At 38.5% G+C, this 14876-nt stretch overlaps 2 protein-coding genes across 2 annotated transcripts in view; both read right to left on the bottom strand.

Annotated features, from left to right (window-relative positions):
- Positions 1-373: 373 nt before the first annotated feature.
- pkp1b (plakophilin 1b) lies at positions 374-11436 on the bottom strand. The gene is made up of 13 exons (XM_030729865.1): positions 11188-11436; positions 8885-8979; positions 7638-8059; positions 7385-7526; positions 6246-6453; positions 5668-5836; positions 3859-3976; positions 3341-3517; positions 2063-2233; positions 1770-1923; positions 1306-1492; positions 1036-1120; positions 374-645 (listed from the first exon to the last, which is right to left on the bottom strand). Exons 1-13 carry the CDS (start codon positions 11378-11380, stop codon positions 556-558), a joined length of 2211 nt encoding a protein of 736 aa, XP_030585725.1. The 5' UTR covers positions 11381-11436; the 3' UTR covers positions 374-555.
- Positions 11437-12923: 1487 nt separating this feature from the next.
- Positions 12924-14876, bottom strand: part of smpd2b (sphingomyelin phosphodiesterase 2b) — a 12656-nt gene continuing 10703 nt past the window's right edge. Inside the window, exon 11 of the mRNA XM_030730290.1 lies at positions 12924-14876. This exon is cut by the window's right edge and continues 1127 nt beyond it. The gene's annotated coding sequence lies outside the window, so the exon portion shown is untranslated.

The raw sequence follows: 14876 nt of genomic DNA, 5'->3' as shown, positions 1-14876 counted from the left end.
TGCATCCAAAATATTTAATTTATTTCAGTTTTATTACCAGCAATGTGTTCATTACAAGTCAAGATGGCAATTATACAAAATGAAATCGATGCATACACAAGCAACAAAAGTTGTATTTAAAAAAGAGAGACACACATCAAAAGTACTTCTGCAACCATATCAACAGAATATCAATTTATTTGGTCGTGCTATGCATTGGCAAAATGTTTACATATGCATTACATGATACAACATAGATTTCAGTGCAAGATAAAAGCCTGGCCCTTGTGTTATTGTCTATTAAAGCAACTTTGTGGTTCCAAAGTGAAGGCTGGGACCCAAATATTATATTTAAAGACATGACAGCATCAAATACAAAACTGCTTTTTTTTTCTTTTTTTTTTGGCTAATTTGGTACATCTCAAAGAAAAATAACTTTACAGCATTTAAAGGGTCGTGTAATGATTTATGAATGAAAAGAGAAAGGCTGCAGGTCCGATTCTGTGATTTTAAGTCCTGTGGTTGTGCGGAGACTTTGCAGGCGAGTTACTTCAGTGAACAACTTTCACGGGTCTGTCAAGCCGTTCTTGTTACGTCAGCATCTTGAAGCGACCGCTGCGCAGCAATGGTGATGTCATTCACAAATGAGGACTTACTCATCCCTTGCTGCAGGATAAATAAACATAAATAAGTGTTCTGCATCAGTCAGTACACTCATCTCACAGTAAGCAGCACATTTAAAATTTCAAACACTAACTTCAGCTGGCTAATGGCAAAAGTAAGAAATGATTTACCTTGACATGGAACATGTGCAAACAAAGTCCTGCAAGTGATTTATCAAACCTGAGCTACGAGATTCCTCAGCTGTATCACTTACGTGTCTCGTTCGCTTTTAAGCGGGCATTTCTTGAGAACACTACTTAATCCTTCAATCTTTCTCCATGTGTTTCTCACAAATACCTGAGAGAGGTGTGGACTCTGAGTCTAAGGTAAGATAATCAGAGGACACACCCAAACCCAAACAGATCTTGGCACTCGGGTTAAGCCTTAGCTCACCTTTTTCAGGAAACTTTGTAAATCTTTGTCTGACCAGAGTTTGCAAAGAAGCACAGCTGCAGCTTTGCTGGATTTGGGGAAGTATCTATGAAAGAGGGAAAACAAGTGTTAAAGACCAGATGGAAAATGAATTGTATTCATGCGTGCAAAAAATATAAATTCCCCAATAAGTCATGGGTGTTCCCCATGACTTCAATGGCTCCCCGTGGCTCTTTATCTTTACACATCATATGCGCAAACAGTTCTTTGCAGTTAAACTAGGAACCTTACATGTTTTTGCTGATATCATTCAATGAGTTTATCAGTTTGCTGTTCAATAAGTTCTTGTTCATCTCGGGATTCTTCATAAGCAGGCAGCTGGAAGCCTGGCAGGCCATGGAAAGAATATCATCAGACTCATTCGCTCCCGTGGTGCCATTGCTGAGGATCTCCAGCAGCTCTGGAAGGCCTTTACGACCTTTAATGAGAAGACAAACAAAACGCACTGACTGTTTAACACAGGCTGCAAATGATTTTTCTGGAGGATGGATTTCACAGCAAAGACCATGCTATTGTTTTATGTCTAGTGAAATAAAAAGTCAAATGCTTTGCATTTTTAATAAATACTGTTGATCTTATAATATTTACTTACTGAATTACATTTATATTTAAGATAAACAGATGACATTTTTCAAATGAAAACAAAGACACAATAAAGCCAAATACTAAGATTTTGAGTTGAACCTGCTTCTTACCGATCGCACTGTGCAGGACTGGGTTCTTTGTCAAATTTCCGAGCAAAGCCACCGTGTTCCTCTGCAAGTTGACTTTCTTTGAATTCAAGAGGGGACCAATAACCCGAAGCCCACCCAGTTTCTGCACAATGGTCTGACCCATTATAGTGGAGACCTGTGAATACATGAAACATGATCAGCCCCTAAACTCGGCAAACAACATGACAGGTCTATGAACGTGTGCAACCAAATTTAAACTACAATTCAACGTTTTACTGATGTTAGATGGCTATTTTAAACATATCTTTCCTTACAATGCCTTCATGTGTGGTGAGATTCTGCAGTGCTCCGCAGCAGGCTTCCTGTGTTTCCTCTCGCTGGCTAGAACTGAGTAAAGACAGGTAATTCCCCATTGTTTTGGAGTGGAACAGCCAGCCTGGCCCAACAGGCTGTGGATCTTCAATGACTGGGAAGTCAAAGTGAGACTGGACAAGAAAGAGAACAGACAACATTCATCTGTCTCTGGCCACTGTGGGTCCTCGGCCTCATCCAGTACATTGTTCTCCATAAATGAGTTGCAAGAGCATTTTTTTGATCTTTGAATGTAGGTGATTGCTTTTAAGTAGTGCAGGCTTACACTTTGCATAACAATTTTTGCAGTCATTGAAAATAAATTTGGGCAATTTATAAAACACTGTGTGATGGTATTAAATGAAAAACGGTGCTACAAATTTTAACCCATTCAGCGTGCTTTCTTTTACTAATGGATGCGCCTTTTTGGATTTTTTTTATACAGCATACTTTATTACAGATGATCTGAAAGTGCTTTAAGATAAAAGAAAAAGTAGCACGAGTAAAAAAATGCAGAAAGAAATTCATTAAATCATAGGGTCAAGCACACCACACAACAATACAGCCCTAAAAAAAATCATAGAAACTCTACAAAAGCTGGTGTTACAGTACACACAGCAATTAAGGCTAATTAACCATGAGCCTGGGAGAAAAGAAAAGGCTCGCATTACATTTGCTTTTGGATGCAATCTTGTGAGCAGGACCACAGCACATGAAAACACCCTTAGCAGAGTTGGATCTAATTCTGTTCACTGTTAAAAGACTTATATTTGTAAGTATTTGAGAGGCCTGTTTGGGTTATAAGCCAGTAGTGAAGGAGTAAGTCAGATTTATACTAAAAGGACAAACCTTTAAGAAATTTCTAGAATATTATTTTTAAGGTCATTTTCTGTTGGACTGGGAGACAATGAAGTGATGTCAGAAGTGTAGTAATATGTTTGCATTTCTGTACATGTCTAAGAACTCTGGGTTTCATTTACTGAACAACACAATAACTATCACAGACCTTTATGAGCCAGATCAGTTTCATGCTGTCATTGCAAGACTTTGAAATGCTGGAATGTCATAATGACTTCTATGTCTGTCCAAGTAATAATCCATCTTTCCAGCAGAGGGAAAGACAGGGGTAACAGGTTCTGTCTAGACAGATAGTTACTTGTAGCTACTGTCTGAACTACTTCTGGTAAGTGGTCCCTGCAATAGTCTTTAGGACCTGATGTATGTATATTTGTCTCTCTCACCTCACGTTCTAGTGATTTGCTCTGAGTGCTGAAGCAGCCAACAGGGCTAGCGTTGTCGTGGTTGTTGCTCCTGTTCATATTTTTACCCAAAGCTTTGATCCTGCTGAAAAGATCAGGAGCCTCGGCCTCCAGCTGGAATGTCAGATTGTGCAGGATGCACACACAGTTCTCTGCAGACTGTTTCAACAGGTGGAAACAAAAAACACAAAAGTCACATGTGAGCGTTTTCTAATTATAATAACTATGCCATGACTTAATATGCAAAATTAATGTAAAAGGACAGATAGACCTTTGAGTTTAAAATCATTTGACTACATATAAAACTGTGTGGCATGAAATGTAGGGTCAATGAGAATAACTGCAGAGAATTTAATTCAATCAGACAGAAAAAAATAAAACAAGTGGTGATAATGAAAAGGAGAAAGACAAACAGAAACAGGAGCAGAAAGAAAGAAAGAGATAAACATTAACAATGAATGCACAATGCTTAAATCTGCAAGGCTTTTCACCCTGTTTACCTCATCATCTGGTTTTCCTGCTTCCACACAGCCTTGGATATATCTGACCAAACTGTCAATCAAACTTGGACATTTTCTCAGCGTCTGTCTGTAGATGTGCTTTGAACTGCTGAGGTTTCTGTTGAAAATAAAATACAAGATATGTGCTGATTAGGCACCTCTGTGTGAGGCATATTGCTGGCAAACTCATCTACTTTCTAATATTGCTAAAAGTATGGAAGTATAAGCACAGTATATAAATCACTGCACATACTGCGCTGTGTTTACCTGTCAGACTGAACCTGTTACACAAGGCCTAGCAGCAAAGGAATCAAGAATTAAATCTCATCTAAGAACAATCAAACTTTACTTTAAAAGTAAACAATATTAATCTTGTACAATCATTAATAAAATAGTAGTCAAACAACTGCAACGTAGAACGATACAGGAAGTCAGTCAGTTGTTTTAGATTTGGTGATGGAGCAGATAACTTATCGCACTGTTATTAGACTGCGTCCCTCTTTTCCTTTCAGAACTGCCGTAATCTCTCTTGGAATAGATTCAACAAGGTGCTGGAAACATTCCTCAGAGATTTTGGTCCATACTGACATGATAGCATCATACAGTTTCTGCAAATTTGTCATCTGCACACCCATGATGCAAATTTCCCATTTCACCACATCCCAAAAGTGCTCTGCTGGATCTGGTGCAGTGAACACGCTAACAAGTTCAAGTAACCCGTAAGAGATCATTTGGGCTTTGCGACATGGCATGTTATCCTGCTGGAAGAAGCCGCCACAATATAGGTACACTGTGTTCATAAAGGGATGGCAATACTCAGGTAGGCTGTGCCATATAAATGATGCTCAGTCGCTACTAAGGGGCCCAAAATGTGCAAAGAAAATATCCCCACATCATCACACCACTACCAGCCTGAGCCACCGAGCCTTACAAAACAGGATGGATCCATGCTTTTATATTGTTTACGGCAAATTTTGACACTACCCTCCGAGTGTCACAGGAAAGATCAAAACTCAGATTATGCAAAGTTTTCCCAGTTTTCCAATTTTGGTGAGCATGTGCAAATTGTATTCTCAGTTTCCTGTTCACAGGAATGGCACTCAATGTGGTCTTCTGCTGCTGTAGCCCAAGTGCTTTAACATTCAACGTGCTGTGCTTTCAGAGATGCTCTTCTGCGTAGCTGCCACTCACTGGATATTTTTGCTCTTTAAGACCATTCTCTGTAAATCCGAGAAATGGTTATGTAAGAAAATGGTCTGGTCTGAGTATTTCAGCATTTCCAAAATACTCAGACCAGTCTGTCTGGCACCAACAACCACGCCACAGTCAAAGTCACCTTTCTTCCCCCTTCTCCCCATACTCAGTTTGAATTTCAGCAGGTTGTCTTGATCGTATCCAAATGCCTGAATGCACTGAGTTGCTGCCATGTCACTGACTGATAAGAGATTTGTGTTGATTAACAGTGGAACAGGTGTACCTATCAAAGTGGCTGGTGAGTGAATATAAATCTTTTACAGGTCTCACTGCTGTAATGATTAATTCAGACCTTTCACATGTGAGGGAAGCTGATTTTTATGCTGAACTTTGCTCATCACAAATCTTCTCTATCGCATATCATCACAACAAACACACACCACAAAATCCATGTGTAATATAGGAAAACAAGTATCGAAGATTGTTACATAATGCAGACGTCACTGGTTGTTTGATATTTATTCACTGCTTGGTCTAAAGTAGTGAGACACTAAACCTTAAAAACAAAGGCAATAAATTTATATCTGGTGCTCAGGTGGAAAATGTTTTAATTACCTAAGACATCCTGTGGTGTGAGTAAAGATTTCAGGATTTTGGCTGTTATTGGTTTCCTGGTTGGGACCTGTTGTGTAGGGGAGAATCACACGCTCCATTAAAACAGGCAGTGCACTCTTTAACAGCTCAGGCTTCAGATCATCTACGGACGATAGATTCCACAGAAGACCTGAAAAGAGAAGGAAAGATGACCGGTAAGATCAACACGTCGATCAAATATTCAATCGCTGCCTGTTGTAAAAAATATAAAATAATTGATGGTGATTTTTATCGGGTTAGGTTTTTAATACATATATATTTGGCTGTTTTCTCAACTATTTTATAATCACAAGCAAGTTTGCGATATTCAGATGCAATCATGGTGTTAACTGTTCCTTCTTCTGCACATTAACAGCATTAAATCATTTGGGGCAGTTTACACTGAAAAATAGTTACATTATATAATGTTGATGAGCGAGCCGGTATGTAATCAGTATTATGTAATACTACACAAGAGTGGCTTTCTGTCAGACTTGCTTGTTTGGTTAGGTGTATGTCGCTTTGTATAGAGGTGCATATGGCAGTGCATTAACACGTACCCGTCAGCTGTTTCTGTAGCTCTAAAGAACCTGCTTTATGGAGCAGAGCGACAGCTTGCGTGATCCCACCACAGCGCTGTATCTCCTCTTTGTTTTTGTCGCTTTTGAAGGACAAGTTACGGAGAGCAGCCGAGGCCGTAGAGTTGACTTGCAAACTGGGGCTGCATAGCAGATTCACCAGCAGGGGGATGCCATTGAGCTTTAAGACCTGTGGGAAAGGATGATTTTGGGATAAGCACAGCTTGGGATCACAATTTTTTTTTTTTTTTTGTTGAATGAGAGGGTTTAATTTTAAACATTAATTTAAAAACTCCTGGTTCCATATAAAGGCTTTTTTGTCCATGACAGCATTAAACAGTGCCGCAGTCTGAAACACACTATATTGCCAAAAGTATCCGCTTGTCTGCCTTCACATGCATATGAACTTGAGTGATCCCATTTTGAGTGTGGAGGCAATCATTAGTCTGAAAATCCAAAATAATCCTATCAGAAAGATCGCAAAAACTTTAGGAGTGGCCTCATCAGCGATCTAGTACATTCAAACAAGGAATGCACTGGCCAGCTCACCCACACCAAACAGCCCGAAAGACCACAGAAGACAACTTAAGTGCATTGATGTCCGCCTAACTGTTTAATGCGTACTCTTCTCAAACTATATCAGAGCCCTATAAAGTTGCTGGTGATGCAAATATTTTCATCCCCATGATTAATATTAAATGATTGTGTCATTAAACAGCATAAACTGGATTTGTTTATAAATGCTGCACCTTAGCAGCCACTCAGCGTTAGCTGTAATTTTAAACTGCAATCATTGCTACGACAAATCCACAATCAAGTGTCACTGAATAAATCAGGATTAAAATCTTAAGGGTTGTAACTGTAATTGGTTTTGGTCATTTGTCAGTTGCAAGTTTGTATAATATCAAGTAAACTGCGAGTACCAGTGAGTGGGGGTTCAGGCTGAGTCCTTGGAGCCTGAGGCTACAAAATGGCATAAGAAGAGTGGATTCAATGTGTTTCCTTCACCTTTATCATTTGCCAAGTCTCATAAAAGCCACAGTGATTCTGGTCACACTTAGAAGCATCCCAACACCACAATAAGATAAGACAAAAGATATGATAAGAACAAAGTAAGCCACCTCCTCTTTAGCTTTGTTGTCAATGAAAGTGCTGTGCTGGATGTAGGAAGCTCCACAGTGCTGATATGTCTCCTCGGTACTGGATAGATAGTCCACAGCTTCCTTCATAGTGATATCAGCAACTTTCGCGTTTCCATTTGATCTATAAAAAAACAGTTTGGATGTTTTTATAAATAATCTGCAAGTATAATTGCAGATTATAATATAAAACATGACATTTATATGTGAAATTAAGGAAATGATAAACTCTCACCCAGCATCTACTTTTTTGCTTTTGGATGTAGACTCAGTAACAGCAGGCTTTGGGACTTTAACTGTGTCAATTCTACTGCATATGAACTGGTTGCTTGATTTAATCTGACCGTTTGCAGCATTCAGTGGTGGAGGTGGAGCCGCTGCTGTGGTATTTATTATAAACTGGTTGGTGACCTTTTGTGAACTGTGGGCACTGCCCTTCATGGTTTGGATTCTCTTTGATGGGACCGAACGTGGAGGCACTGAGCGCTGGTGCGAGAGCAGATCAGGCTCGCTGCGGCTGGTGTTGCCACGACCAACTCCCACAAGCCCAGCGGGGGCGTAATACCTCTTATAGTGAGAAGATGTTGTGTATCTGTTCACATTGGATCCCATTGAGATGTTGACTTTTTGCTGGGCAATGTTTTTCTCTTGGCTGAGCTGCAGAGCCAAAAAAAATAATAATAAAATACAGTGTCATGAAGACTTATTTTACCAACATGGCGATTCACATGGAGCAAATCAAACTGTGAAAGATCATTTTGATTTGCAACCCTGTGGTGCAATGCTGCCTGGCAGCTTCTATGAGAGAGGCTGCTACACAGATTTTTGTGTGAAGAAATAGAAAAACTCTGGAAGGATCTAGAAAACAATTTTGTGTCTTGAGAGTGTGTAACGGTAAAAATAAAAACATACATACAGACAAAGATTTTCAATTTGAGCATTTCATACATCAAGATAGTTGATTTAAGAGTTCCCTTAACTTTTTCTTTTTAACAGTATATATTAAACATATATTTCACCATAATACTATATATATTACTTTTTGAATTGCAGTGAATGAGGTACAACTTGATTAGCAAATTAGCTGATCAAAATGTATATAAATACAGATTTAGATGGCCAAAGTGGACAAAATAAGCAATCTGAAGGCAACAGCTTTTCATAATCTTTGTCGCTTTGAAAAATAGTGTCACTAAACAACAACAACAACAATAGTAACTATAATACAAGGAGAAGAGGCCATAATGTATTTTTTTAAAATTGTAATACAAAGACTAACATAAGGATGATCTAATATCATTAATATTTTGTACACAGCTTGGTACATAAAATCCTCCCTAGTTTGTTTCTTTGTTCTTTTTTTTCCTCAAATGTCAGGAAGGATCCATAAATCCAGCTAAATTATGGTGATGAAAATACAACCAAAGCTCACTCTTGCCACAAATTGTATGTTTACAGAAATAGTGAAATTTATAGTCTTACACTTCTAGAGAAGCTCTTCTTAAAGAAGACGATTCCATTTGAGGTGCTCTGCGGTGATTTCTGAGTTTCTTCAAACACTGAGTCATACGAAGGGCCTGAGGAAAAATGTAGATATTTATCAGCTGTAAAACAGTACAATAATCACCTGATTTATGACCACTAATTTACTGCATGTATTGTTCAGGTTACTGCCGACATGTCTGATGTGGCATTTATACTTAAATTTACAGTGTTGATAAAAAAAAAAAAAGTAAAACAGTCCACAAACATATGACATAGAAGTTCAACAACATTTCAGACTAGTAGAAAGCGGAGACCTTAAGTAGAACCATAAATGAATCGGGGTCTGTAAGGGTTCTTGTCTTTACGTGTGTAAGAGTCACAATGGAATCCTCATTTTGAGAATCCATCCATTATATTCTGTGAAGTAATAACACCATACATGTGGCTTCCGCTAACTTCTTGTCTCTTCTTGAAAGAGTGCTTCATCAAGCTCTGTTTTAGGCCTGTTTTGCCTCTAACTGCTTCATAACTCCCCACAACTAAATGCACTCTGATTGCTGGGCTGCTGAGCCCCAGGACAAAGTACTACTTATCATTTATCTACTGATCTTTTTGTGCACTGTGTACAGACTGTGCTGTGTTGGCCTTTCTTTCTGGCATTACTCAGATTGTTTCTTAAGAGCAGCCTATTGTGTCTCTGTAAGGTCAGTTTTGACCTGTGTTTCTAGTTCATAATAATGATAAGTCTGCCTTTAGGGCTATGGATGATTGATTGGAGTTCTAGGGTTCTCGAGATCTATCAACTATCCTAGATCCTAGGTTTGTGAACTGTATTTAGTTAGTGTTCTCCTGCAATGGAGAATAAAGGTTTATAAGCTTCTCTTTTAAAATCAAATATTATTTCCTTCCCACACTGCAATACGCTTCAGTTTGTTCTTTGTGGTACTTGCCCAAACCCATTTTTATAGCAAAGGGATATGTGTCATACTTCTGGTGGTATATTAAAGCCGAAAGATGTTTACAAAAAACTTAAAAACAAAATAATTACCAGCTATCATTCTTATTTCAGAATGTTTCTTCATGTATTTTAAACAAAGGCATGTGTCAGTTCTTTAAGACTGTCTTGTGTTGTTTCTTTTTTTTTTTTTTTTAAATATAGTGGATAAAATTTAAAAAGTACACACATTGGAGGTGTAGCCAAGTTAACACTTTTTGCAGTTTATGCTGTACATTCAGATGAACATCCAGTGCATTTAGTTCACGAACAGTCTAAATGGTGTTTAAACGCCTTTTTAATGTTGCTGAGAAAAGCAATATGAAAACAGAAAGGTTCAGACCATTAAGCAATTTATCAATTAATTATCAATGTATTAAATTATAAATTTCCAAAACCTCATGTAGATTCAGGTTTAATCATTTATTTTAGTTTAGTGAAGAGGTCGCTAAAATACACATATTAACCAAAACACAGATGCTTATAGATGCACATAAAGATAAATTAAAATTCTGCATCTTTGACCCCTGATCTGGCTCTGTTGAGCAGTGGGAAGCTAATATGATTTCTGATCATTTGCTCGGAGCTGTTCAGAGTGATCACCTTTATCCTATGGAGAAAGATCCTGATGGGAGGGCTCTCCTCTACAATGCCCCCATGGGGCACAAGGCTCAGTGATTAGAAATTAAGCAAATCATATTCTATCTTGATCCAAATCTCCAGCGCCATCAAACACCATCCATCAGGTATTTATCTTTTAGAAGAACATGAGAATCCAGAGACTTGGAGAATCAATACCAAGGCACTGATGTGCTAGCGGCAAACATCATAAAAAGGCACTTTATTCCTTTTTATGCATTGAATTATGCAACTTGAGTTGCACTTTCTCTGTAATTGGATCCAGAACATTACTACAAAAAATCTAGTAAAAAAATTGATAAATTATTATGAAATTATCTGTAATGTGGAGTTTTGATGGCTTTATTTCCAACGTAAAGAGGTATGGTTTACGTCTGAAGGGACTAAGGACAGAAGGTTTTGCATACAGATTTTAAACCTTCTTGAGGCGAATTTGTAAAACTGGGGAAAACGCGTTTCTTGAATGTTGCGTCAAAGCTTTTCACCAATTGGCTTTCTGCCAATAATTCATAAGGAGCGACAGCTTTATGAGTCCTAAAGCAGCCCACAGTGTTAACATTTTTAACTGCTTTTTTCACTTCTAGACACCCCCCCCCAAAAAAATAAAATAAAAAATCCTGCGCGTCCTGAGCTGTGTCTGTGCTCCTGGGGTAGTGGCTGATCTTACTTGTTGGAGACAAAGTAGATCCACTCCTGCTGCTGCTGCTGCTGATTCTCGACTTTGTCCGCTTTATACTTTGAACTTGCTCCAGGACGCGCTGCTGTGCGGTTCGGGTCTGGTTAACAGACGGCAGAGCAAGCGCCGTGTCGTCCACATTCCCGATGGAAAGGGCTGATTTTAGTGGGTTTCCTTTCGACATTTCTTTTAACTGTCCCGACGGCTCCACAGCAGAAGGGAAACTCCTCAGCCAGGTGGTGCTGGTGCTGTCTGAAGTAATGAAAGCGCACCTTGCCCTGCCCTGCGCAATAAACCGCGCCCATACGGACACAATGGACTAAACAGACTCGACTTTACTTTTACTTTTTTCTCTTGTCTTGACAGCTGTGTCTTAGAAAAGAGTCTCACGAAGAACATGACGGCCAGATTTAAGTACTGGAAAATAACAGTTGTGAAGTAGCCTTATTGGAAAGTTATAACTGTACTTTAAATATTTCTACTTTAATGTAGCGTCATCATATTTGCAGATATACAGCATGTACTTATTCAGCTAGAAATGACTGACAGAATTGCTGGTTTGTTTGTTTAACTAAAACCTATGATGAGATGACCAGAATACACCAAAAAAATACACCACTACAAGCACATGAGTATTATCAGCAACATGCACTTGATACATTCTTGGCAATAAATCTCATATCGTTGAGTTGTGGATAGTATTTAAATATTTTCACCCTTTACAGTTTCATAATGATGAGCGTCACTGTGTATAATGATTGCTGTAGTTTTGTTTTTGACAGATTTCTGCTCACCATGAAGTGGAGTAAAAATTAATTGAATAACTGAGTGATTAAATATTATTTTGTTTGTACCATGAGTACCAGGCTTTTGATGGCAACTAAAATCAACCATTTGTGGCAAATAAGGGAAAGAAAAAAAGAAAAAGTGAGTTTAACTTGTTTGCAGACCTGTTTACACAACCTTACTGCTATTTACTGAACTTTACATTACAAGTTTCTTTGCAGAAACTTTGCCTTTAATTCAGTCTGTAATTTATAATACTAGTAGCCATTTTTCTTTATCACAAAAGCCAGGCTATCAATTTACTGGAGTAAAAAAACATTAAACCAGCTCTGATCAACTGTAGACCTATATCATTTGTGAAAAGTTATTAATTTAATATAAAACAAAATTACTGCTGCACACAGGGCTTCAAGCAAAACTACAACTAAAACTATGTCACTGTAATGTTCATAAACTGTTTATTACATTTCAGGGGTGTCTTTCACATATGCAGCTGCATATGCCTTCTTTGTGTTTACTCTATAGCATTGAATATGATCGATTATGACACTTCTGCCTGGCATGTAGTTAATGCATTATTCAGATTTCCAGTGGGGGGCGGGGTGGGGTGAAGGGAGTAGCACTTGAATGCACCACACCCATGCCTGAGCTTGTCTGCTGGGGTGTGAGCTGGCACCTGATCTGTAACATTTGCTTGTTGTCTGTCATCTGTTCCTACAGGCTTTGTTGCCATTGTCTGGTATTTTTTTTTAATTTACTCACAGAAAGACCTGGTCTCATTTGAAAAGTTAATGTGTTGTGTACTTTGATTGCTCTCTAGTGGTGAATGTGTGAATGTCAGTGATCGCCAACTGTAGTTTGAAGTGTCAGATGCCATCTTGTGATGACTTCCCAGGTTTATCTAAAGCCACAGCAGCCAATAAGAATGTGTATATTCTTTATTATTGCTTTCATGATCATGCCCATCACAGTTTTCTGTTGGAATGAACATCAAGTATCATCTGAAATTCTACAAACCTTAATCAAATTAAGAACTACAGAGTACTTCTTTTGCATTGAGGTGACTGTTGAATGTTGAAATAATGAAACTCGTTGAATTGCAACATGGTTTTTCAGCAATATAAAACATTAAGCAATCTCCTAGCATAGATACACTCTCCTCCAAAAGTACTGGAATCTCTTTTTTTGCTGTAGACTGAAAACATTTGGTTTGGCAGTCAAAGATGAATATAAGACAAAAGATCAACATCTCAGCTTGTATTTCCAGGTATTTACATCTGATCAGTTCAGATAAACCCACCCATTTTTCTTGGGAGCAGAAGTATTGGAACATGTGACTGACAGGTGTGTTTTGCTGTCCGGGTATGTCCTGTTACTTTGATTATTCTAACAAACAGCGCTGAATGTCTAAACTCAGTTTCAGCTTTGGGTTTTGCCTGTGCAGACTGTGGATTTATAGTTAGAGGAGTAACTCGATGTGAAAACCAGAGAGCTGTTTATGAGTGAAAAACAAGCAAATGAGAAGCTGAGAGAAGATGAAAAATCAATCAGAGCCATTGCACAAACATTGGCTATAGCCAGTACAACCGTTTGGAGTGTCCTAAAGAAGAAAGTCATCACTGATGTACTACGTACAGGCTGAACAGGTAAACCGAGGAAAACCACAGCAATTGACGACAGAAACAGACTAAGTGAAAGACCCCAAAATAACTGTCAGTGAAATCAGCAACAACCTCCAGAGGGCAGGAGTGAAGGTATCACAGTTTACTGTTTGCAGAAGACTTCATGAACAAAAGTATAGAAGCTTCACAAGAAGACGCAAACCACTAATTAACAAGAAGAATAGGAAGCCTGGATTGGAATTTGCCAAGAAGTTCAGAGACAAGCCTCAGAAATTCTGGGACAAAGTTTTATGGACTGATGAGATAAAGATTAACCCTTACCAATGTGATGGAAAGGCTAAAGTCTGGAGAAAGACAGGATCTGCTTATGATCCCAAACATACGAGCTCATCTGTGAAACACAGTGGAGGTGATGTCATGGCTTGGGTTTGCATGGCTTCTTCTGGGACGGGCTCATTAATCTTCACTGATGATGTCATGCAGGATGGCAGCAGTACAACGAACTCAGAAGTCTACAGAAACATTTTGTCTGTCAATTTAAAGAGAGATGGAACCAAACTGATTGGGAGATCCTTCGTCATGCAGCAAGATAATGACCCAAAACACACTGCTAAAACCACAAATGAGTTCATCAGGGGCAGGAAGTGGAAGATTTTAGAGTGGTCTAGTCAATCTCCAGTTTTGAACCCTATAGAGCATTTTACCTACTAAAGAGGAGACTGAAGGGAGTAATCCCCCAAAACAAACAACTGAAAGAGGCTGCAGTGAAAGCCTGGAAAAGCATCACAAAGAAGAACGCAAAGGTTTAGTGATGTCGGTGGGTGCAGTTATTGTAAGCAAAGGATTTACAACTAAATATTAAGTCTTATTCACTTTAATCTATTTTAAGTTCATCTGTTCCAATACTTTTGCTCACAAGAAAAATGGGTAGTTCAGACAAAACCTGCTATCTTCTGAGCTGTCTATCAGATCCAGACCTGGAAATAAAAGCTGAGATGTTGATCTTTTGTCTCATATTGATTTTTTATGTCAAACCCAAATGTTTTCATTCTATAGCAAAAACAAAGGGATTGGCCTCACTGTCCCAATACTTTGAGGGAAGTATAAAAAGAAGTGGTTTACCTGATTAATCAACCAAGTGCACTGCACACTAAAAATATGACATTTTTAACTGTTATGGTACATTGTGCTTTGTAAAAACATGATTAAAAAGTCAGAGTTAAGAGCAGTGTCTTTCAACCAATACATTAATATATAAGGGGAGTGTAGACT

Source organism: Archocentrus centrarchus, chromosome 5, assembly GCF_007364275.1.
Source record: "Archocentrus centrarchus isolate MPI-CPG fArcCen1 chromosome 5, fArcCen1, whole genome shotgun sequence".
In the NCBI taxonomy this organism is placed as follows: Eukaryota; Metazoa; Chordata; class Actinopteri; order Cichliformes; family Cichlidae; genus Archocentrus; species Archocentrus centrarchus.
Note: the sequence above shows the minus strand (reverse complement) of the source record. Positions and strands in the feature narration are given on the sequence as shown.